Source organism: Talpa europaea, assembly GCF_964194135.1.
Source record: "Talpa europaea genome assembly, chromosome: 2".
NCBI classification, from domain to species: Eukaryota; Metazoa; Chordata; class Mammalia; order Eulipotyphla; family Talpidae; genus Talpa; species Talpa europaea.
This window is the reverse complement of record NC_140068.1, coordinates 17,804,659-17,831,098: the sequence shown is the minus strand read 5'-3', so window position 1 is coordinate 17,831,098 and position 26,440 is coordinate 17,804,659. Positions and strand designations below refer to the sequence as shown.

Here is a 26,440-nt window from a genome sequence, read left to right as displayed (position 1 = left end):
TCTTTCAGAGCTGTACCGTGCAAAAAATACATTTTCCTTCAGAAGTATGATATAGACTATCACAAATGTCTTCTTTTATTTGACCACTGCAGTTTAAAATTGATATAAAATATCTCTTTTAGAATGTGAAACACAGAAAGTATGCAAGGTGGAAGGCAACATATATCCATAATTGTTTAAAGAATGGAGAGACTCCTCAAGCAGGTCCTGTTGGAATTGAAGAAGATAATGGTATGTATCTATTTACCAAAATAAAACAATTTAGTAGAATTATAATAGTTCATAGTTTATTATTCAAAGTTTTAGGAAGGGGGGCCTCCCTGGTGGCACAAGGGGTTAAGCATCAGCACTGTGAAGCTATCCACAGCTACTGCAGCATGAGTTCGATCCCCTGGCCAGGTAGGTGACCCACATGGCACAGCAGACCTCTCCTGACTCACCAGCTGCTCCGTTAGGCAGTGTTTTCGGTCAGTCCACCTGTTCTGCTCCCCACTGTTTCTCTGGTGAATCCTCTCACCCCCAGCACCTCTGGCCTGTACCACAGCTCTTGAATGCATAAATAAATAAATCTTTTTCTAAAAAACAAACTTTTAGGAAGAAACAGTGTAATTTTATTTCTCTTACAACTCCAAAATCCATGAAAATTAGGTGTAAAATCATAAACTTAGCATGGTGAAAGGTGATTGTCTAACACTCCTGCTATCTAGCCTATATATTAAAAAAAAAAAAAAAGATTTATTTACATATTTTGCCAGAGGTGCAGGGAGTGAGGGGATTCACCAGAGTGGGGAGCAGAACAGGTGTATTTACTGAAATACACTGCTATGGGAGCAGCAGGTGAGACAGGTTAGCTCTTATGTGGGTTAGCTTCCTGGCCGGGGATCCTCAACTGATAGTGCTGAGACTTAACCCCTAAGCCACCAGGGAGGCTCCATATCTGACCTATATTAACAAAATAGCTTGGTTACTCCTACCGCTGGTCAAATTTCATTGTTTCATGGAACAGGCAATCTATAAACTATATCCAAACCACAATAAATACTATATTTTACTTACCTGTTTGAGGTTTCTTTTTTGGGGGGGGTTGATTGCTGGTGTTACATTTAGATAATTCAAAATTTATTAAGTATATAAAAAGTGAAATGAGGAATGGGTTTAAAGAAAGATGTTTTAAAAAAATTACTATATGCAGAGATAGTATAGAGTATTAATTTAAAAGGAGTGATAATTGTCCGTCACAATTAAATGTTGTGAGAAAAAAATTAAACTTAATTTTGAGAGATAGTGCTGGATATCAGTCAACTGCAATAAGTAGAATTGCATTTGAAAGTTTGTCATGTCTTCATAAAAAAGTATTTGTCATTATTTCAAAATACCTGGAATAACATCGTATATATGTATTATATGTCTTTTAATATATAATAGATGTTGAAGAAAATGAAGATGCTGGAGCAGCCTCTCTGCCCACTCAGCCACCTCAGCCATCAGCTTCCTCATATGACCCAGGCAACATGGCCACAAGCAGCTTTACTGGAATACAGATTCCTCCTGGAGCACATGCACCAGCTAATACACCAGCAGAAGTGCCTCACAGCACAGGTAGGGTAAAGGTTAGTGATTTGAACTCTTTTTTTTTTTGTTAAGTAAGAGCTGCACTTTATCATATCTGTGACTTTTTATGGGGTTGTATGGTGATCATTAAACATTATTTTATTTTTTTTTAAAGATTTATTTATTTTTATTTATACAAGCACTGGGTACAGTCAGAAGCGCGGGAGGGTGAGAGAATTCACCAGAGCCAGAGCGGGGAGCAGATCAGGCAGAAGGACCGAAGTACACTGCTGAGGGGAGCAGCGGGCGGCAGGAGAGGTCTGCGCGCCATGTGGGACCCTCCTCCGGTGGCCAGGGAGCAGCCAGGGATCGAACCAGCACTGCAGAGGCTGCAGGCAGCTTCGCAACCCAGCGCTTAACCACTGCACCACCAGGAAGGCCCCCATTAAACATAATTTTAAATTTCGTTTGAACACACACCAAAAAAAGGACTCCTTTTCAGTAGAGTTTTAATATTAGTTGTATTTTAGTTTTTTAAATGGAACAAAGTGATTATATATATTGATGACTAGTAACGTTATATTGTATTAATACTTTTTCTGTGCTTTTTCTATGTGATGCCTTTTTTTTTTTCTTCCCCTCCCTTGCTTTTCCCTTCACTGTTGTTCAGGAATAGCACTGAGGTGAGACTTATTGAACGTTATCAGTCTGTATCCCACTGTGAATCAGGGTCCCACTATGATAGTAAAACTCAATTTTTCTTTCCTCACTTCTGTGTAGCTTTGCCTCTGCCAAAAAAAGGATGTCATTGGCTAAAGTAGGCTTTGAGTCAAGAATCTCCGTAGCAGTGAAGTCACACACAAGTGAAAGAACAAGGTTTTGGACCTTTTCTTTTTTTATACAAGTGTGACCAAAAAAAAAAAAAAAAAGTGATACTATTGTGTAAATACATCAATATTGTATGATTATTTTCATGGACCAGATCTGACAGAACTAGTATCCAGTCATAAGTCAATTTCAGTATATGTTTTTTAGCTTTGGAGGTAGACGCTTTCATATATTTGTATTATTCACAAAGTCTCACCCTTACTTCCAAATAAAAGGGCATTTAAAAACATATTTTTCTTGCCAAAAATCGTTCTTCTATTTTTACATTCATCCAAGCATAAGGATAATCAGTGGTAGCGAGCTCATACATTTAAAAACATTTGCTTAATAGAATGAAAGTTGTCTTTGGAGCCCTGATTTTTCTACCCTATCTGTTAATAACATCACTAATACTTTGACTTTCAGTTGTCTGTGTCAGTCTACACAAACTATTTAGGTTATTTTGCATGAGTTGAATATCATTTGATAGTTTTCTGTTCTCACCATTGTAATAGCCATTATTAGTCTCTTCCCTCCTTTTTTAAACTTTCAAATTTTATAGTTTCTACAAGTATTACTAATATTTCAGTAATATTAATGAAACTGGTTATTTTAACACTGATCTGCTACACCGTCATTCTGTGTATTTTACCCTGACTTTTAGTGTTTTATGGTCTAAGTCATGACATTAATAGGCAGGCTGATGTGGGGCCTCCCTGGTGGTGCAGGGGTTAAAGACACAGCCTTGTCACTCTATCACCAGCCACTGCAGCAAGAGTTCCATCTCCAGCCGGCCAAGGAGCTGACCCACATGGCACAGCAGACCTCTCCTGTCTCGCTGGCTGCTCCCCTCAGCAGTGTATTTCAGTCAGTCCACCTGTATGCATAAATAAATATATCTTTAAAAAAAAATAAGCAGACTGATGTGAATTAAGTTTGTAAATAAGATTTTATGGAACACTTGTAAATATTTTATTATCTTACAGAAATATTCCATTTTTCCAGTATATAATAATATAAGCAAAACCAGTTACTTAAGTGTATTTGCCTTAAATGACTACTGTTTAAATTATACTAGTAAGTTTGATTTGGTTTTTTTTTTTGTTTTTTTGTGTTTTTTTTTTTTTAGTTTTATTTTATTCATGCATACAAGAACTGGGACGTAGCCAGAGGTGTGGGGCCCGGGGGTGAAAGGATTCACCAGAGACAGAGTGGGGAGCAGAACAGGATATACTGAAATACACTGCTGAGGGGAACAGCAGGCAAGACAGGAGAGGTCTGCTGCACCATGTAGATTAGCTCTCTGACTGGGGATCTAACTTATGCTACAGTGGCTGCTGATAGCTTCATAATGCTGAGATTTAACCCCTTGCGCCACTAGGGAGGCCCTATACTAGTAAGCTTGAATACTGATCAAGAGCTTTTAAAGGCTGATCAAGTAAACAAAAGGGCAAAGTTAGGGTACATTTTGTTGTCAAATAGTACTGGCTATTAGTTTCTATCCCTTGTTAAACCACTAACTCAGCTGTTAATCTACTTTTCTCAGCCTCCTTTTTTCCTCTCTCTAAAATGAGTTTAATCAGCCTTACACCTCATGGTTGTTTTAATTATTGAGGAAAAGTATGAAAATTACTACTATACCCAACACAAAATCAATGTTTAGCAAATTAGCTTCCTTTCTTTTTTTCTCTTCCTACTTGTTTCTTTGACAAATAAAGACAAGGTATATAATAGCAAGTTAATGAACTTTTAAAAATCATTTTGTGATTCAAGCACATATCACATTTTGGGGTCGGTTACAGCTTTACAAAACGGTTGTGGAGAATGAGTATTGCTTTATACAATGTATCTTAAGGCAGAGTTCTGTATATGTGTCTATATTTTTTAAATATAGACACAATGTATGTGTATAGGAAAGGGAAAGTATACTTCTAGTAGGAAAACTGTAAGTCTGAACCATATGTAATTTTTATTGTACAACAAAAATGATAAAATATTGGTAATTTTGTACGTTCAAACAGACAGTAACTCCTGCTTGTAGACTGTCCATGACATAGGGTAATTAGGAGGTAAGCATCTATTAAGAAATTTTCTGGCATTAATAGTCCTTTCGATCCAGTTAATTCTTGTGTGAGCCTTTTTTCTCTCTTTTGTGCTTCAGAGTGAGGGCATGAAATGAAAAGTTTTGGAATGTTTTTTGAATGAAGTTCTATCTTTTTACTTTGTATACTTTTATAGACCTACCATTTGAATAGTTATAGCTATTCTATCATTGATTTCTTACAGCAACTATATTATATATTGCTATTTCCAGTTTATAAACTCAAAAGAAATTAACCAGTTATCCCAAGAAAATAAACTTTTAACTTGCTTATTTCATACTTTTGGCACCTCCCTTCCATGTTCCTTTCTCCAAGGAACTAATATTCTATCAAATCAAAATCTACTTTTCTCATGACATTTTCCCCTTTAAGATTGGTTAAGATGTTAGAATCTCCTCCTCTTAACTGGCTTTTTTTTTTTTCCTATTTAAAACAGTTTTTAAAAAAAGTTCATATTTGCTTAATAGAAAATGAAATAACATTTTTAGTTTATAAACATAGCAGATGTTTCCCCTCTTTCTCACTTTAAGAATGATTTACTTTCTCTCATATAAAGGTTCAGGATACACTTTTATCAAAGGGAAATCCTTAAGATAGCTGAAAAGAATAGTGTGTTCTAATATACAGTTTTTAGTTCTTTCACAAAAAAGCAAAGAGGGTACAAAGAGTAGGGATAGCAGTTGTTTATGTTTGCCTCTTGTTCAACCACTCATATTAACCACCATGTAATATCAGATGTGCTTATTTATTCTCTCTTGAAATACACGCTTTCTTACAGTCTAAGATCTCAGTAAGTCTAAATATTAAATAATTGGATTTTTTATATAATTAATCTTAGCCTTTTAGTTAAATGTGCAGCTCACCTAATACATAGATTAAAAATTTACCTGTTTTACCACTTCCATACAGCTTTCAAAGTTATTTATATTCTTGCCTAACCATTCCTGTCAGTGCTATTGTCCATGGTTGTACTGAAGTTTTTATTCAACTCTTCTTTTCTTTTTCTTTTTCTTTTTTTTTAAGATTGATTTATTTATGCATACAAGAACTGGGGTGCAGGGGGTAAGAAGATTCACCAGAAACAGAATGGGGAACGGAACAGGCAGACTGACCAAAATATTCTGCTGAGGGGACCAGTGGGCAAGACAGGAGAGGTGTGCTTCTCCATATGGCTAGCTACCTGGCTGGGGATCAATATCAGGCAGTAGTGGTGATGGCACTGAGACTTAATACCTACGCCACCAGGGAGGCCCTATTTACTAAAATTTAACTGAGAGGTAAGCTAAAGCATTAGATATTACAAATACAAGGTAGGAACCATATAACCAAAACATATATGTTGGCACTCAAAATGTATTTTCCTGTATAATTCTGTACCAGCCTGCAACATCAAGTAAGTATATCAAATTAAAATTTCTTAAAGGTTTCAAGAAAAGAATTAAAGTAATGAAATTCCTCTTTGATTTTTTTTAAGTGCTTTCCTGGTATTACTTAAGAGGTACAACATTTCTATACCCATTTGTGGCTTTCTGATTTACAGGTGTAGCAAGTAATACTATCCAACCTACTCCACAGACTCTTCCAGCAATTGATCCCGCACTTTTCAATATAGTTGCCCAGGGTAAGTCAACTGACTGTTTTGTGAGTTATAGGTTATCTCCTATTTCAAGGTGGTGTTTTATAATTTTATGTAGGGAGTTTCATATATTTGATTGTCTGTGTAATTTGAAACATTTCTTTATATTTTTTGAAATTTATTTATGCACACAAGAATGGGGGTGTAGGCCAGAGGTACAGGGGGTGAGAGGCTTCACCAGAGACAGAGGGGGGAACAGAACAGGTGGATTGACTGAAATGCACTGCTGAGGGGAGCAGCAGTTGAAGATAGGAGAGGTCTGCAGCACCAGTGGGCTAGCTCCCAGGCCATCGAGCGAATTCCTGCTGCAGGGGCTGCTGATTGCTTGATAGTGCTGAGATTTAACCCTTTGCACCACCAGGAAGGCCTGAAACACCTTTCTTTAAATGTCTGTGTTCATTATCCTCTCCAGTGAACCAAGGTTGTTCCATATTACCAGAAATAACCTAAATCCGGGTCTCCCTGGTGGCGCAAGGGGTTAAGCACTGCACTATGAAGCAATACGCAGCCTCTGCAGCATGAGTTGGAGCCCCTGCCAGCCAGGCAGCTACCTACATGGTGCAGCAGACCTTTCCTGTCTCGCCCGCTGCTCCCCTCAGCAGTATTTTTCAGTCAGTCTGCCTGTTCTGTTCCCCACTCTGTCTTTGGTGAGTCCTCTCACCCCCCGCACCTCTGGCCTGTACCCCAGCTCTTGTATGCATAAATAAATAAATCTTTAAAAAAAAAAACCTAAATCCAAGGAATTCCTTTTTTTTATTTTACATTTTCTTTTAGTTTAAGATATTTAAAACAAAAATTTCTGAGAATATTTATTATGATCATTGGTTTATAGGTAGGTGATTTGTTGATACTCATCTTTCCAAAGTCTCTGTGTCTAAATGCCCCTCCCGCCCCCTAGTCAGTTGTTTATTTTGGTCTTATTCATGTATCTAGTGAGATTTAGAGTAAAGGACTTGATTGGTTATTTTTTTCATCTGTTATTGGGTTTTCTGTAGTAACTGTGTCTTCAGGTTTGTTTCCCACTTGAGCGTTTATTCTCCCTGTGAGTAGAAACTGCCGATTAAGCGCACCTGCCTCTCAATCGTGGAATAAGGAAAGTTTTTCTTGAAGGGGGGTAGAAGCAGGGGTACCACACATGTAAAGATCAGTTAAATACATATTTTTAAACATGTAAAGGTGAGAATACATACTCAAAGATGATGTTAGAACAAATGATTATCAGAAAATTATTAGATACTATCTCACAATTTCTGTGTCTCATTTATGTCTTAACAGGTTTGACTAATGAAAAATAATAAATTCCAGGGCCTTCCCTGGTGGCACAGTGGTTGAGCGCTGGGCTGGGAGACTGCCCGCAGCCTCTGCAGTGCCAGTTCATTCCCCAGCCGCCAGCGAGGGTCCCACCAAAAAAAAATTTAAAAATAAAAAATAGTAATAAAAATAACAATAAATTCCATATTGCAAAATGTTACTAAAACGTAACTGATAGACCAGGAAGAAATTGACACTTAAATAATAGAGAATATCCAGAACTAATTTTTAAACTAATGTAAAAGAATATTAATTGAGGACACAGATTTTATTTCTATTTAATTTAAAATTTTACCATTATATTTAAAATGAAGAAAAGCCTGACATGTTGCAAAATAGCAAAAGCAGCTCTTTGACATAATTTTTAGAAGTTCTTTATATTTTCAATTAAAAATTAACCTAACACCTATATAAATCTATAAATTACATCTTGTATCTAAATTTAGAAGTAGCTTATTTTTTAGTTATATTTCATGTTAAATAATTTGTCATACATGTCTATAAGCTCTATATATTACATATCTGGAATTATATTTTTCTGGTAAAATATTTTCATTCACATTTAGCAATTATTGAAATCATGAAAAAAGTAAAATATTTGTGTTTTAACATAGTCATCCTAGTGGATAAATTTAGTTTTTGTAAAAGCTAAAATAGTAACATTTCTTGCCACTGTACACATTGTATCTTATTAATAAGTGATATGTCAGCAAAACAGTGCTATAACTAATGCTGTAAAAATAAGATTAGTCCAGAGCATTGGGCTTTTTTCCAGCAAGTCTGATAAATTTTGCATAGATGCCTTATATATTTAAAAATCTCCCTTGAATAGATCATTAAAGGACAGTAAACAGTGTTAAGGTAAACTTAGTTTTCCTGTCTTACTCACCTGCATAGTATTTATAACTAGGTAACAAGATTCTCTTGAGTATTCTAAAAAACCATTAAAGAATCTGGTACATATTTTTCAAGGAAAAAAAAAGTACTAGCAGAAGTATGCCCAACTAACTTGTTGACTGAACTGCAGTGTAGTGGTTTTAGTTTAACTAATGAAATACTAAAATGCTGGGCTTCCCTGTTGGCCTAGGAGCTAAGTCTCAGCACTGTCACTACTAAAGCCTGAGTTTGATCCCTGGCCAGGGAGCTAATGCACATATGGTGCAGCAGACCTCTCCTATCTTACCCATTGCTCCCCTTAGCAGTGTATTTCATTAAATCCGCCTGTTCTCTCCACTCTGTCTCTGGTAAATCCTCTCACCCCTGTACCGCTGGCCTATACCCCAGTCCTTCTATGCAAAATTAAAAATTTTTAAAAGAAAAGAAATACTAAGAGTAAAGTTGAGCAGAAACTATAATACATAATTATATTTCACTGATTTATTAAATATCTGTTAGAATGTGTCATGTCTTATTCACAACAGAAAGAAAATAATTTAAAGTATAGCCAGCTTTTTAATATTCATTCATTGAAGTATTGAACACTTACAGTTATCTGACACTGGGCTAGAAACTCGAAGATGCATTGTTTCAGTACTCTTGACAATTTCAGAAAATAATAATTGGGATCATAATTTAGAATCAGAGTACCTGGGATTGCTACTTACTTTAATATCCTTACCTAAGTAATATCAGAGTTTTCATTTCATGCTATACATCTGTGACAGATTAAAAGTAACTAAACAATAGAAGTATATTATTTCTGTTTGGTTTTTTTTTTTTTAAAGATTTATTTATTTATACAAGCACTGGGTACAGTCAGAAGTCGAAAGGGTGAGAGAATTCACCAGAGCGGAGAGCAGAACAGGCAGACAGACAAAGTACACTGCTGAGGGGAGCAGCGGGCGGCAGGAGAGGTCTGCGCGCCATGTGGGACCCTCGCCCAGCAACCAGGGATCGAACCTGGGCTGCAGAGGCTGCAGGCAGCTTCGCAACCCAGCACTCAACCCAGCGCTCAACCGCTGCGCCACTGGGGAGGCCCTATTATTTTTGTTTTGTTCTGTGTACCTAGTCTTCTCATTAGTTCTCAAGAGTCCTCATAAAAATTTCTACAGAAAATGGTATTGCTTTTAAAAGACAAGATACAAAATCAGTTTTTATTTTCTTCTTACAAAATATATGTATTCAAATATAGTCACATCTTAGATGAAATGTTTTTAATATTTTTTTTACCCAGCTTTTTTATTTGGGCTCTACAAATATTAATTACATATATAAAAATACTTGCTGAGAATAAATTTTACAGAAATGCAAGGGTTGTTTACATGTTTAAATTTGTACTTTAACAATAATAAAATCAGTTTTTATATGGATGACACAAAAATGCAAAATATTCCCATGCTTAAAAGCTAAACAACTTATGTAATACTTTTATATAAAGTTTGTTACTCATTTTTTATTGAAGACTATGTTTATATTCTAGTTCAAATGAGGGTTGAGAGATTTAGTCTGTGTGTATTGTTCCATGAAAAGAGAAGCTGAGAAACTGTGGCCGTAAACACCAAAGCTACTGTGTGTCTGCTTTGCACAACATATAATATTTTTGCAATTAATTTGCCAAATTATAAAACCTCCAACTTTGTTACTTTATTAAGGAAAATCCTGTTCATGTAAGTTGTTGTGGATCTGCGTATGTATGATTTACATTACTAAGGAGAAATTGATAACATGAAGAAAATTTATTTAAATATAACCAGGATTGTTGTTCAGAACCTTAAATATTGGCTATAGTTTTGAGGGTAAGCATTTATGACCTAAACAGCTCATTTCTTATATTCATACAGATAATTATTTTTTCTTATAGGAGATATCCGTCTAACACCAGAGGACTTTGCTAGAGCCCAGAAATACTGCAAATATGCTGGCAGTGCTTTGCAGTATGAAGATGTAAGCACTGCTGTGCAGAATCTACAGAAGGCCCTCAAGTTACTGACTACAGGCAGAGAATGAAGCCTTTGTGCAATAGATTCATGCATTTTTGGCTTAAAGAACTAACAGTCCATAACTCTATTTCAGCCAGTCAGGAGCACAGTTTTAAGGAAGACTTCAGTTCCATTGAACATAACAATGAAATCTGTGTCTGTGTGTCAGATTCCTATGCTTTCAGCAGCAGCCTCAACCAGTTTTCATTGTCCATTTAGTGGATCCAATAATCTCTCGGTACATAAGGCTGATGTTAGCAATATACAAAAATGCAAATTGAACCTCCTTCAAAAAAGGGAAAATACACTTCTAGAAAATGTGTTGAGAATAAGCTTTGTAACGTAATACATAGATATTAAGGAACTTTGTAATCTGTAATTTGGACAAACACACTATATTATATTACTTCAGTATAAAATTCTAAATTTAGCTTTTAATAAAGAATGTTTAGAGATCATGTTATTTTTATCAGGATTTATAAAACCAGTTTGAACCTCCTGTACTGTTAAATCAATCTGAAAGTAATGTTTGAATTCAATTTCTATTCATATTAAATGCATCTACATTGAATGTTTAAATTTTCATGGCAGGAAACATGAGGCTAAGAGGCAGACTCACTGTTAAGCTTAAGAAGAATGATTTATAACTACTTTCTGTAATGCACTGGAACTTGAGGTGAATTGGTATTTGCTTCATTAGCAGTTTGACTGCATGTATTAGAGAATTTAAAAAAAAAGACATTCAGAGTAATGCCTGAAACTTGGTGCTTTGAGTTAAGCATTTCCTCTGCCACTGTGGAATAGATTCCATAGGGTCTGTAGATATGAATAATGCAGAAGATTATAAGAATTTAGGTTCTCAGTTGTTAAGTTTATTGTGGGGAATTATGTCTCCTGCATTTGTGCTGTGTAAAAAGTAAATGCAAAGATTCTTTTCGGTTCAGCTTACCAGAGATCCAAATGTGTGTTTTGGTTTGCATATTATAATTGCCATTTTTTTAACTAATTATTTTTAGTTATAGGAATGAATGTTTCTAGAGTAAAAGAGACATGCACTTTTTTTTTAAGAGAAAGAAATTTGGTAAATATGTCTGAAATTTATAGTTACTTGCATTCATTCCACTAAGATTGGAATTGTTTTGACATAGGGGCAACAAACTCTGGTCCATAGGATGACCACGTGTTGTGTAAATAAATTTTTAAGACAAAACCATACCCATCCATTTACAGTTTTCATTCCTGTGGTTGCCTTCCACAACTATAGAAATAGATGACCTGCAAGTCTAAGATAAGTACGACTTGGTCCTCTAAGAAAGTTTGCTGATCCCTGTTATAACATCCTGTTTGAAAGAAAATGAATCAAGTCATAATCATTTGTGACTTCCAGTTTTTCTTTAAGTGTAATGCTATTGTATAGGGTTTGATAAAATTAATATTCCGACAGAACAAACTTCTAAATTATTGCATGGAAAACCCCAAAAAACACACCTCTTGAAAAACATTTTCATACCTTTACAACTTTTTCCTTCATTTGTGGGGTTCAGCATTTGCATATAGAAATCCAGTGTTACAATAAAGTACTTTAGAATTCTCTACAATTGTGTTGTAATAGAAAAGTGACTATGATGATCTTCAGTGTTATCAGAGATAGAGTTCAGCAAATTTTTAACTGAACAGTAGAAAGATAATGTCATCTTTCATCTCACAAGCTGCCTGTTGCTCCCAAATGGGAGTTGGAAGGAAGATAATGTGGAAACCATCAAGTCCAGTGGTAAGTGTAGTAGCCCATAGCTGTAAAAGGAAGTAAGACCACTAGCACTAGCTACCTCAGAATTTGTTGTTAGAACCAAATGAGGTACTGTAGACAAACCAGACACTGTAGTATTTAATAAGTGTTTACTAACATTAGTGTTGTAAAAATAATATAAATTAGTATTTACCAAATAGCAGGAAATTCTAGTTGGCCCAGGGCCCATTGCTTAAAAATGCATTCTTGCATGAGGACACTGAACCACATAATGATTTTTCTTTTCTTTGTATTTCTACTCATCAAATGTGACATACATTTAGAAATTATCTGTTGTATAACACTAGGATAAGCAATTTTAATTTAGTCATTCAACATGTATTTTGAGCAGCTCCTCTGTGCCTGGTAATGTCCTTTGCATGAGAAACAAACAAGAAAGAGGAGGGAAAAAACCTGCCTCAGAGTTTATATTCTAATGGAGGGAAAACAGGCAAACTTAATAAAAGATATGTTATAAATTGTATTTCTCCAGTGATTTTCAAGGGGTAAATTATTAGGGCCTATTCTAGCACTAGCCAATCAGAAATGCTAAGGTTGGGACATAGCATTCTGAGTTTTAAGAAATATTTCAGGTAGTCTGGCAGGCTCTAAAATTTTAGTGAAATTTTAGCCCAACCAAAATTGCAAAGATTGAGCCTATGTGAGGGGAGCAGTAGTGTTCATCATGGACCCTGGACTCCCGACCTCAGCATCAGCTGGAAATAGAGCTAAAAATTCCGGGGACCGCACATCAGGAATTTTTGTATTAGAAAGTGGTAAATGCTATGGAGAAAGAGTACAGAATAGAAAATGTTTAGGTGTGTGTAGATGTGCATATTTAAGTAGGATAGGTCTCACTGAGGTGACTGAACAAGGAAAGTGGGAAGAAGAGAATTCCTGGCAGAACAAGATAAGCAGAAGTGAGAAGGTCTAGGTGAGGAAGGCTGTGAATGAGCCACAAGGCTTAGGATCCAGTAGACTTCCTATAAGACTTAATTTTTACTCTAAGCAAGATGGGGAGCTACTGAAAAGGTTTTGAACTGAAGAGTATCCTGATCTGACTTAACTTTATCACAATGTTTAGAAACCAGGCGAGAATGGAAACTGGAAGACCAATTAAAAGAGTTGTAATAAGGTGAGATATTATGGTGACTTAAGTCAGAGTTAACAGGTAATAAGATATAATTGGTTTCTGGCTGTTTAGAGCCACAGTATTTCTCAAAAATTGAATATGAAGTACGAGTGTAAGAGGAGTGATGATTGACTTCCAAATTACCACATCAAGGTCGTTGGCCATTTCCTATTTGGGGAGCTGGAGGCAGTGGTGAGGTGATACAGAATCTAGATTTTTCAGTTACCAGGGGCAGCAGGATAATGTTCTGATTAAGTGGGTTCTAAGCATAGACTACAAGACTGGAACACTCATGCAGGATCCTGTTAGCAAATGAGCTGTGAATCCAGGAGAAAAGCAGAATTTGAATAACTGGTACAACAGAGTAATAAGTCATCCCACATCTCTAGGGAGTCCTGGGTTTCCCAGACAGACCTATTTTCATTCCATTCAATTTTAAATAGCATACAGTTTTCTTTTGGGAAATCAAATTGAGATATGGACAAGTAGGTATTTTCTCTAACAAATTTTTATCTGAAAAATCTGAGGCAAAAGCACCTTATTTCAGACACTCCCTGAAGTTTGGAGGTAAAGCAATGACTGCATAATGATAGACTGAATATAACATCTGGGAAACTAAGTCAATGATACTGGGATATCTTTTAGGAATGTCAGCATCATTCACTAGTTAAAAAATGTTAATATGTATTGGCCTCAGAAGAGGTGGAGCTGAAGATTTACCAGGCAGAGAAGCAGGGAGAAGTTAGCAAGAAATAATATGAACAACAGCATGGAGAAAAAGGAAATCGAGTGATTCTCTGATGCTATAGCAGTCCTATAGAGACCAGGAGTTGTAAATGTGAGATTGCAATAGTAGGGAGATGTTATGGACTAAATTGTGCCCTTCCCCAAACTTCATAGGACTATATTTGGAGATTGTATCTCTGGGGAAAGAATTAAGGTTAAATGAGGTATAAGAGTGAGCCCTAATTCCATAGGAAAGGTGTCCTTACAAGAAGAGAAAGTGATACCAGAGAGAAACTCTAAGCACTCGAAGAAAAGGTGGCCATCTACAAGCCAGGAAAGGAGGCCTCACCAGAAACCAGCACTGACCACACCTTGGTCTTGGAGTGCCAGCCTCTGAAGAAATAAGTTTCTGTTGTTATAGCCCCCCAATTTGTGATATTTTGTTATGGCAGCCCAAGCAGACGAAAGACAGGAGGCAAGGGGGTGAAGTATTGTTAGTCCTGCCAAAGAATTGACATTTTCATTTGGAAAGTAATGGAACGTATGAAATAATTTCTATTCTTGATTTCCTCTAAAGTCTAGTAAGGCTTTGATCCCCTGAAATATACACTTAACTACACTGGTTGCTTGTTTTATTAGTAAACCCATCTAATTGTTTTTGTCTTTTTGACCCGTTGGGTATGTCATTTCTGTTCTTACAGAGATCTGTCCAGAACATTCTTATAATGTACACTGATAACATCTTAGTAAAATGTACATGATCTTTGCTGCCATGCCGGGTAGTTGCTTATCTTTGATAGGGACTGAAAAGATGAGAATATTTCTCTTGAATCATCTTTGTTTGAGCTGATAAATACAGACAATAGACCTCAAATGAATTTTGGTGTGACAAGCTTTGGTTAATAAATTGTGAAGGGCCTCCCTGGTGGCGCAAGGGATTAACACACAGCACTATGAAGCAATCCACAGCCACTGCAGCACGAGTTCAATCCCCACGCAGGGAGGTGACCCACGTCAGACCTCTCCTGTCTCCTGTCTCGCCCGCTGCTCCCCTCAGCAGTGTGTTTCAGTCAGTCTGCCTATTCTGTGCCCTGCTCTGTCTGGTGGAGCCTCTCAACCCTACACACACACACACACACACACACCATCTCTGGCCTACACCCCATTTCTTGTATGCATAAATAAATCTTAGAAAAAGAAATAAATTGGTTTTTTTTAAAGGTTTATTTATTTTACACAAGAACCGGGGTATAGGCCAGAGGCATGGGAGGGTGAGCGGATTCACCAGAGACAGAGCGGGGAACAGAACAGGCAGACTGACGAAATACACTGCTGAGGGGAGCAGCGCGCAAGACAGGAGAGGTCTGCAGCGCCACGTGGGACCCTCTCCGGCCAGCTGGGATCAAACTGGCGCTGCAGAGGCTGCAGACAGCTTCACGGCACGGCGCTCAACTGCCTGCACCACCAGGAGAGGCCCAGAAAACGAAAGAAGTTGTGAAGTACAAAGTGCTGTGTTGTGTAACCTAAAAGCCCAAGGCTTTATTACAAGTCTGTACTGAGTTGCTCAAAATATACTTAAGGATACAGGTATGTACAAATAAACATAACTGAAGGCATAATTTTAAGTGTCAAACAGAGAACATTTATTAATACTAAGCTTAATATTTTTTCCTCCAAACTAGGAGAACTGGAGTAAGACTTTGTATTGAGGTAGTGACATTTGTATTGTCTTTATTCCAATAAAGTCAGGCGCATATTTAAGATAAAAGGGAAGCATAAGAGGAAATACATAATTATGGGAAACCACATAACCTTTTCAATTACAGCAAATAAGTCTTGTTTATTCTAAGAAAAACTAGCAGGATGAATATTCCTATTGTCCAGTGAAATCAGCAGCCATCTCTTAAAGATGGAATAGATTTGAGTTTAAATCCTTGCTTATATTTTTAGAGACTGATTGTACCTACTTGTATATTCTAACTTCGTATACATTTCAGATATCTTAATGATCTTCACACACCCATCCATAACCCAAACCCTCTGCCCTACATCTATCTCTTAGATTCCAAAAGATCCAAGTGAGAGATGGGGGTCACCATAGAATAAGACCATGCTGTGGAGTGGGCAGGGCTGAGTGAATACAAGAGGGGAATTAGAAGCAGGTTAAGGCTTGGGATATTCTCCCCAGAGCTTTAAAAGGCAAAAGTAAGGGTGGAACCCTTGTAAGTCTCAACAATTTACAGGAAACATCACTAACGTCCTGTGGGGAGAATTGCTGGTGACAGTGGTTCCCATACCTTCTGTTCAGTAAGTCATCAGCATGCTATGCATTTTTGCAAGAAAGTTGTTTAAAAGTTCACAACATGCTTTCATTAAAACATTTGCAAGCTGGGGGGCCTCCCCTGTGGCGCAGCAGTTGAGCGCTGGGTTGCAAAGCTGCCCACAGCCTCTGCAGCACAGGTTCGATCCCCGGCTTCTCCCCGGCCACCAAAGGAGGGTCCCACATGGTGCGCAGACCTCTCCTGCCGCCCGCTGCTCCCCTCAGCAGTGTGCTTCGGTCCTTCAGCCTGCTCTGCTCCCCGCTGTGGCTCTGGTGAATTCTCTCACCCTCCCGCGCTTCTGACTGTACCCAGTGCTTGTATAAATAAAATTAAATAAATACATAAATAAATAAATAAATCTTTTTTTTAAAAAAAAAAAAAAGGTTTGCAAGCTGGGCCTCCCTGGTGGCACAAGGGGTTAACACACAATCTATGAAGCTATTTGCAGCCACTGCAGCATGAGTTCAATCCCTAGCCACAGAGCTACCCACATGGCACAGCAGACTTCTCCTTACTAGCCAGCTATTCCCCTCAGCAGTGTATTTCAGTAAATCTGCCTGTTCTGTTCCCCACTCTGACTCTGGTGAATCCTCAACCCTCTTTCTTTCTCTCTAACACACACACACCCCCCTCTGGCCTACACTCTAGCTCTGGCCTACACTCTATGCATAAATTTTTTAAAAAGATTTATTTATGATTACAGGAACTGGGGTACAGGCCAGAAGTGTCAGGGGGTGAGAGGATTCACCAGAGACAGAGTGGGAAACAGAACAGGCAGACCGAAGTGCACTGCTGAGGGGAGCAGCAGGCAAGCCAGGAGAGATCTGCTTCCCATGTGGATAGCTCCCTGGCCGGGGATTGAACTCATGCTGCAGAGGCTGCGGACAGATTCACAGTGCTGCGCTCAACCCTTTACACCACCAGGGAGGCCCAACAAATAAATCTTTAAAATAAATCGACTAGGATTGGAGATAGCATATCACCCCAAATGTCTTTTGACAAAAAGTAATGGATCTTATTAAGAGTGTGTTTGATAGAGTCTCACTTTACCTTCTCAAGAAAGTCTCCAGGTTTAAACATTTAAATTTTTAAACTACTTGGGGAAGATGAATAATCCTGGAAACTTGAATTCAGTCCTAATGAAGTGTCAAAAGACTTTAGTAATGCTGATGAAGATGACATAAACTCTTTGATTCCCTAACTCTTAAAGAAGGAAGGGCCCCTAGAGATGATCTAATCCAATCCTTCCATTTTACAAAGGATGAAATTAAGGCCCAGGAGAGATGCAGCTTTTTGATCAAGATCACAAATCTGGCTAGTGGAAGAGAAAAAAGAAAGAAAAACTAATTTCCACCCAAGCATCTTTTTGTATAATACATCTTATTCTGAGGTTTAGCTCAAAAAGACTCAGATAATGAAGTACATTTTTTAAATTTTCCATTTTCAGCAAAACATATATGTAAATCCAGTATGAATCACTGATTCGTTAGTGGTCAATCCCATCATAAACATTTACTCACTATGTAAAGTCTTCAAACTTCCATTAAAGAACAAAGAGATGTTAAAACATTAAGATTTCAGTTAACGTTAACTGCAAATAAAGTCTTAAGGATACTTAGATTAAAAAATTTATTAAATAATCAAAATGAGTATTCAATTGAGGAAGCAGGGCCTCCCTGGTGGCCTAGGGATTAAGTCTCAGCACTAGCTCCTTGGAGGCCCACCATAATGCTTGAGTTCAATCTCGGCCTGAGAGTTAACCCACATGGTTGCAGCAGACCTCTCTTGTTTTGCCCACTGCTCCCCTCAGCAGTATATTTCAGTAGATCTCCCTGTTCTGCTCCCCACTCTGTCTCTGGTGAATCCTCTCACCCCCCTCATCCCACCATCGTGTCCTCCACCCCCCAGCCCTGCACCTTTGGCCTGCACCTCAGTTCTTCTATGCAAAAAAATCTTTTTAAAAAATTGAAGCAGTCTGACAGATTTTACTCTGTGAGAGCTGTTCCAACAAACACAAATTTGAAATATATAGGTATATAATGAAATTATTCATGATGGGAAAGCTTCTAGCACTAAGTTATCCAGACCTAAAGATATTTTGATGCTATAGGAAAACAACGCAAAATTTTCATTTCCTTGTTAAAGAATGCACTGCAGGGATGCAAAGGCTGATTTAACCCATTGTTAAATCTTTTTAATTTGGCTCCTTGGTCATCACTGTGCATGAGAAGACTGACTTTAACTTCAAGCAGCAGATTCCTACATACAGATTGGAAGCTGTGAAGATGGCTTTGCTCCTTTAAAAAAAAAAAAAAAGATTTATTCATTCATGCACGAAAGAGCTGGGGTATAGGCCAGAGGTGCAGAGGAGTGAGAGGATTCACCAGAGACAGAGAGGAGAACAGAACAGGTGGGCTGAGTGAAGTACACTGCTGAGGGGATCAGCGGGCAAGACAGGAGAGGTCTGCTACACAATGGCTATGTGGGTCAGCTCCCTAGCCAGGGATCAAACTCTGGCTGCAGATAGCTTCTTAGTACTGAGACTTAACTCCTTGTGCCACCAGGGAGGCCAGATTTCCTCTTCTGTTTGAATGACCAGGAGTGGAAGCCCCAATTCTGCAATTTTTTTACATCACAGAGATTCTGTTTCATTGGGTGGTAAGAGACACACATGAAAAGATATCTGACCTTCCAGGGCAATGTGTGATAAAATGTCAAATTAATGAGAGAGAAATGGGTTTATAATCTTGGATGAGAAAAATAATTCGCTCTTTTAATCTGTAGATGAAATTTATCATTTCCAACAATTTTAGTTGTAAACAACAAACCACAGTAGTAGTAGCAATTCCTGAGACTCTGTCGCTAATAAAAATTAGATATATTCATATCTCATTTCAGTCATTGCTGTTCTTACCGATGTACTGAAAAATCATTCCTGCTCATTACTATTTTGAATTTATTGACATTATTAGACTTCCTCTAGCTCTTGTTATTAATGTATTAATCAAGATAAATATATATTAGTCTATCACCATTTTGGTTTTTTTTAATACATTTTATTACTAATTGCAACAGAATTCTTTCATCCATGACCTTAATTAGGTAGAATAATGATGCAGAATTTGTAGGCAAAAAACTCAGGTATGGGATTATTCTAATTTAGTAGAGTGGACTCAATCACATGTATTCACAAAAACAGAGAAGATTCCAGTGTGGTTAGAGAGAGGGATATGAACAGGGCTTGATCTGCCTTGCAGAATTTGAAGATGGAAAAAGGGAACCATGAGCCAAGGAATGTGGGTGGCCTCTAGAAAATGGAAAAGACAAGGAAACAAAACCTCCCTTTAGATGCTCTAAAAAAGGAATGCAGCCCTGTCAACATCATAATTTTGGTTAGTGAAACCTCTATCAGACTTCTCACCTTCAGAACTGTGAGATAATACAATGACACTATTTAAGTCTCTGCATTTGTGGTAACTTATGATGGCAGCAACAGAAAACTGGTTACACTATTTGCGTTATACATTTGAAAAATATTTTTCTTGGAAACTTCACCAAAGATGTTCATGCACAAACATAGTTTTAAAATCTTATTTAATAATGTCTATTGGTACTGTTAAAAGGAAAACCTTAGGTAGTTTGACATTGACATTATCTATGTCAACTGGAGCCTCAAAAGCAAATCTGTCTATTGGTCTATTTCTCTCTACCATCTATCTCTAAACATACATATATTAAGTTTTATATGAGTATATTTCAAAATATGTATTAAGATATGTGTGTATGTATCTATATATAATATATCCATCTTTTTTAGATATAAATATATATCTTTATATAAATATATATATTTATATGTATTTTAATATATTAAATGGTTCAGCAAAAGTTTTGTAGGAAAATCCTAAATATAGTTCTCATTTAAGTTTGGGTTTTTTCCTTCCTACTTTCTTTCTCAGGGGTTTTCTTATTTTTTCTGGCTTCCATTTCTGAATCTGGATTACAGTCATATAGAAAACTCATTCATGATGGAATGAGAGCCAGGGAGAGAGTGATTTTAATCCTTTAGTCAACATTATTACTTTATAAGCTTCCAAATGAACCCAACAGCTACTAAATTATCATACTAGGGAATTGTAGGAAAATGAAAACCCTGTAAAGTGACATGTGCCAAACGAGACGTGTTTCTCACTCACAGTGGTGAAAGGGTCTCTGATGATTTCTTTCCTGGAATTCTTGGGATGAATTCCAGATCTTGTTATAACATGGTAATGAAAAAACAACTCTTAAGAGTTTCCATTTTCCCACCTGTTAAATGTAAATAGCACCTTTTGAAATGTTTAGTTAATTAAAATTAGTAATGAGATGTGGCTTCTGTAAAGTACTAGGGGAATAACTGGTAAATATTACCAGTACATTTTTATCTGTTATTTTGGAGTCCATTAAAAAAAAAAATCCTTCTTTGTAATTCCAACAGAGACATTTCTTGCCTTATGGAAAACCACAATCACCAAGTAACCAGTGTGTCAACGGCCTTTGTCAACAGCAGCAGGGTCTGCTGGTAGGTAGCACTTGTAAGGCACTTATCCACACATAACCACATGCTCTTTTAAGTCTTAATTACATATGTATGAATAAAAAAATAAAACTGCCAATGCAAATATCATAAAATTCTAAATTATTGATCAATTTGCTTTTGAAAATAATCCAGTCATTCTTTTCCCAGGACTTATTCCTTTGAGTAACAGAAGACAGACATGCCAGCTTTCCCAAGGTCAAGAACATAATGTATATAATAAAGTATGATAGCTGGAGCTTGGACAAAACAGAATGGCAAAACCAGAATGCTGCCAGCTTTCTACTCTGCAGGGTCTAATTTAGTCGATACATCTGCTTTCCATACCTCATGAAGCTCAGAGCATTTTCAGGAATTCAAAACTAATATTTTCATTAGTAAAAATTGATAGTTACTCTGGCCTGAAGTACAAAATGTTGTGTTAAGTGACATTTAATATTACATGGGAAATTTTCAGAATGTCTTGCAAAGAATTTTCTAAAATTCAGCTGAAAAATGCATAAAAAATTTGATTGCACTTCATAGAGTTTTCAATTACTTTTTACTAAAGCCGTTGCAAACTCCCACATCTGAAAAATATCTCATATCTCTAATAGCAACTCTCCACAGAGACCAGCACTTTATTGGTATTTTTTTATAACAAAACACTTGCTAACTGTTTGAGAATATATAACAAATGGTGACAAATGGCAGAAAGTATGTACTGATGATGCAAATAGTTTGCACTTAACAGTTCCAATTTTTTATATTAATTTTAATCTGTTAAAAAGTAACACAATATGATGTCATTCAATAAAATCTGTGTGGATCTATACTAACTAGCATGGGTCAGACTACTATAACATATGTTACTCCAAAGTGCATAGAAGCTCCAACACAATATTAATTTGTTTCTTGCTCATATGAAGTTCCGAAGTGAGCATTTCTGTTCAGAAGGTATTGCTCCTGCAGGTGATTAATGATGGACCCAGGCTGCTTTTGTCTTGTGGCCCCACCATTCCCAGAGTTTTTATCATCTATATACAGCTAGAGTAACAGAGAAAACTATTTGGCAGCGGTATTCTATCTTCATTAAGTCTTTCCCCAGAAGTTACATGTATCATTTCCACTCAAATTCCATCAGAAGAAGTAGTCACTTGGCTATACTTAGCTGCACAGGATGTTGAAAAAGGTAGCAAAGCTGGTACCCTATAGTAACAGGAATCAAATTTTGAGACAAAGGTCTAGTATTCACAAATAATTTTAGGTTGATTTTCCATATAGATTCTTCTCTTGGAGAAGATTAACTTATTCTCAGTGGCCAAAAAAAAAAAAAAAAAATCCAACAGTGTAGGACAGACACAAATAAGTAAGTGAAAAATCACCTCCAACCCAAAGATAATCACTTTAAGTATTTTATTAAACATACTCCCTGTCTACATATTTATATATTTGTAGTAAAGTTTTAAATTATATAAAACTACTCATGGAATTCTATATCCTGATTCTTCTAATTTGGCAATATCTATTACACCTTTTTTATATCAACATTATTAACCTATATTAATTTTAATGTGACATATTTCATTTTATGTTTTTATCATAATTTAGTCTTCTCTTTTCACTATTGCTGACAATTATTCAATAAACATAAATGTGGATATGGTCTTTGGTTTTGGGGAGTTAATTTTGGGGGCAAAAGTTTATGTAAGTGGGTTTGCTGCATGAAAGAATTTTCACACTTTACATTTTTTAATATATTCTCCATCTGCTTTCCAAAGGCTATAACAAGTCATATTTCCAACATGCACGTGATTATGCAGTCCATTTCCCAAAGCCCTTTCCACATAAACACCTGGTATTAACCATGTTTTCACTTTTGCAATAAGACAGGTGAAATAAGTTTCATTTAATTGGTTTTTCTTTTATTAGTGAAACTGACTATTTTTAGTTTTTGGGGAGTCATTTGTTTTTCTTCTCTTATAATTTCCTGCTACTGTTTATAGTCTGTCATTCTTTTAGAGATCAATTTTTATTATATTAATTTGCACAAGCTCTTTGCATTGGGTTATCAATTATTTTTCCAGCTTGGACTGTATCCTTATCTAAGTTTTTATATGATCATGGTAAGAAAAAATTTTAATTTCAAAAGAGTCAAATGTTGGGCCTCCCCTGGTGGGCAAGCGGTTGAGCGCTGGGTTTCAAGGCTGCCCGCAGCCGCTGCAGCGCCAGTTCGATCCCCGGCCACCGGCGAGAGGCCCACCAAAAAAAAAAAGAGTCAAATGTTATTTGCATTTATTGTTTCTCTGTCTGTGACATGCTTAGAAAAACCTTCCTTAACTGACATTTTTAAAATATTCACTACAACAGATTTTTAAATTAGATTTTTTTTTCAGTATTAAAACTTAGTTGAATCCCAGCAACAGAATAAAGTAATATTTGTCATATAGCAAAGAACCTCTGTGAAAGGACAGACAAAGGGTAATAACTTGTTAATTAAATAAGCCTTGGCGTAACATTGTCCAGGTCTAGGAAATTTTCATTTAATTTGCTGTTTGTTTACATAAAGTCAAACATACAGTTCAACTCATTATCTTTTTTGAATTGATCAAGAATTTGTTTATGAAATAAATACAGCTTTTGTGTTATTCTTATGCCATTCATTTAATAAGGATAATGGTAAAAGTTCAGTGTCCATATTGTATTATGTATATAAAACACAAGTCTTTTAAATATATTAAAAAGGTCAAATTATATATACCCATTAATTTATATTTATTTTCTCAGATTTATCAATTCCTCTGAAATTTATGTTATAATGCAATGTTACAGCAATTAAAAAAATAAAATAAAAGCTTAAATATGATTCAACTATGCCACTGTTTAAATCCCATCAGTGTGATTTCATTGCCCTCTGATAAAGACCAAAATACTTCAGTGCCTCCCTGGTGACACAGGGGTTAAAGACAGTGCTGGTGGCACACAGGGTTAAGATGCAACCTATGAAGCTATCCACGGGTAAGGCTGGATAAGTCAACCTATGAAGCTATCCACAGCCAACGCAGGATGAGTTCGATCCCCAGCCAGGGCAGACCTCTTTTGACTCGCCTGCTGCTCCCCTCAGCAATGCATCTCAGTGGATCTGCCTGTTCTGTTCCCGACTCTGTCTCTGGTGAATCCTCTCACCCCCACTTCTGGTCTGTACCACAGTTCTTGGCAATATATCTTAAAAATAAATAAATCTTTAAAAAAAAAAGGCGCTATCAAGCTATCACCAGCCACTGCAGCACGAGTTCAATTCCCCAGGCCAGCCAAGAAGCAACCCGCATAGCGCAGCAGACCTCTCCTGCCTTGCCCGCTGCTCCGCTCTGCAGTGTATTTCAGTAGAAATGCCTGTTCAGCTCTCCCACTCTCTCTGATGAATCCTTTCACCCCCCTGCACCTCTGGCTTACACCCTAGTTCTTGTATGCATAAAGAAATAAATCTTTAAAAAAAAAGACCAAATACTTCATGTTGCCTCCAAGGTGCCCTTTCTGTTGATTTATCCTCCACCTCTCCAGTTAATCTGTTATCACTCTCTTCACTGCTTGCTGGGCTTAAGTCACTTTCAGTTTCTTAATGTTCCCCAAGAGTCACTGCTTTCTCTGCCCCAGGACTTTTGCATACACTGAAGGTTTGTTTGGAAACAGATTATTCTTCAGCCTTATTCTAGACATTTATCTAGCTCAGTCTTATTTACTTTTGATCTTCAGATGTAGGGCAAACTGAAACATGTTAGTGGTATTCACACTTTTGCAAAAAGGAATATTCCATTTTAGAATATATAGTCATTTGAAAAATCATTACAGAGTATGTATTTTATTAGTAAGTTTAGTGTTTCTGATCTATTACCTTCTCTTCAAGTTGACATTTCATTCAGCACAATTGCTAGAGAAAATATGACAAACTATACCCAGGATCAAATCTGGCCTACCATCCATTTTTGTCCATAAAGTTTTATTGGAACACAGTCACACTCATTGATTTATGTGTTGCCTGGGTCCACTATCATACTGCACTGAGTTGCTGAGTGACCAAAACTATATGGTCCAAAAAGCTTAAAATATTTACATTCTGACCCTTTACATACACAGTTTCCTGACTTATAGTATAAAAAGAAAAATGTAGTAGGAAAACTACAAAGATTATCAATGAATTATCATGCTCTTCTAAAATATAGATAGATACATAAATAGATAAATAAATAAATAATGTAATGTAATGTAATGTAATGGGCAAGGATTTAAACTAGAACATTCAAGGCCAGGTAGTGCCAGTAATTCTGAAAGAGGTTCTGTGGGTTTTTTTTTTTTTTAGAATAGTTGATATAAATCATGCTCTATTTTGATGGCCCTGCCAGAAGGAGTTACAAAGCAAGAGAACCAATTGATTTGTCTGAAACATAACTTGAAATTGCACATTCAAACATTATAAAATGTCTTCCGAATGTGTGTGTGTGTTTGTGTGTATTTACAGATGTTAAAATTGATATAACAGGGAAACTAGTTATCAGGTCCTATTCTTAAGGAAATACTTGTTGATAATAGTAAAAAGACATCATCATCAAAGAAGAGAACTTTTTTTTTCATTTGCTGACAGTCTGGCATGTGTCCAATTAAGTAAACATCAAATCACTTACAAATGTTAATAAGAAGTCATGGTTTGCTCTGACCTCTTTTTCTGCTTCTAAGCATTGAATTTTCATCTGTCAAGAGGCTTTTTCTTTCATCTCCAACAGCTGTAACATTTCAAAACTTCTGGGAAACATAGTTGCTAAAATATGTCTTCTTCTAATATTTCAATCTAAATACAGTCAGCAAGTGCATGCTTATATACCTAATTCTCTAACTCTGTACCTTGGATGTTAATAATGGTCCATGGGGGGCCTCCCTGGTGGCACAAAGGGTTAAGATGCAGCACAATGACGCTATCCTCAGCCACTGCAGCATGAATTCCATGCCCTGCCATATGGGTCAGCTCCCTGACCAGGGATCAAACTTGAGCTACAGAGGCTGTGGATAGCTTCATAGTGCTGACACAAACCCCTTGTGCCACCAGGGAAGCCCTACTTCCCTGTTAGTGAAGACTTTGTGTGGATGGTCTGACACTGTTGGTCACTAACATTCTGGAGCCACTACCTACACCAGGTGGCAAAGCTAGTCTATCTTGTTTTCTCAGGTTCTGTCCCTCTCCCACGCAGATTTCTCTGTTGTGGCTTCACTTTTCAGCCTCTGCTGCCTGACCTCTGACCTCTACCAGTTCCCTTAACCACTTCCACATTCCTTTCTAGGACACACAGAAAGTTCTGGGTCCCTTCACTACACATATAGACCCTGGGAACAAGGAATGTATATAGGGTCCATTCATCCACACCTCCTTCATCATCATTCGAAATTGTTTGGTTCACTGCTATATTCCAGTGATGTCATGCTGCCGGGGCATTAAACTGAATGCAAGCTTAACAAAGGCTTAATAAAGCTTAATGGAGCCTTCTT

The 26,440-nt window shown here is 36.8% G+C and overlaps 1 protein-coding gene across 3 annotated transcripts in view; it reads left to right on the top strand.

The window, feature by feature from the left end:
* Positions 1 to 10,413, top strand: part of VTA1 (vesicle trafficking 1) — a gene marked incomplete at both ends in the record, with an annotated part of 43,356 nt that extends 32,943 nt beyond the window's left edge. For 2 of the 3 annotated variants that reach the window (XM_084227870.1, XM_084227871.1), the window contains 3 exons: positions 123 to 231; positions 1,426 to 1,599; positions 10,268 to 10,413. In XM_084227870.1, coding sequence (XP_084083996.1) covers positions 123 to 231; positions 1,426 to 1,599; positions 10,268 to 10,413 — 429 coding nt within the window. Of the gene's footprint in view, positions 1 to 122; positions 232 to 1,425; positions 1,600 to 6,060; positions 6,142 to 10,267 lie in introns of all 3 variants that reach the window. The other variant, XM_084227869.1, reaches the window with a different exon arrangement.
* Between the last annotated feature and the right edge of the window lie 16,027 nt (positions 10,414 to 26,440).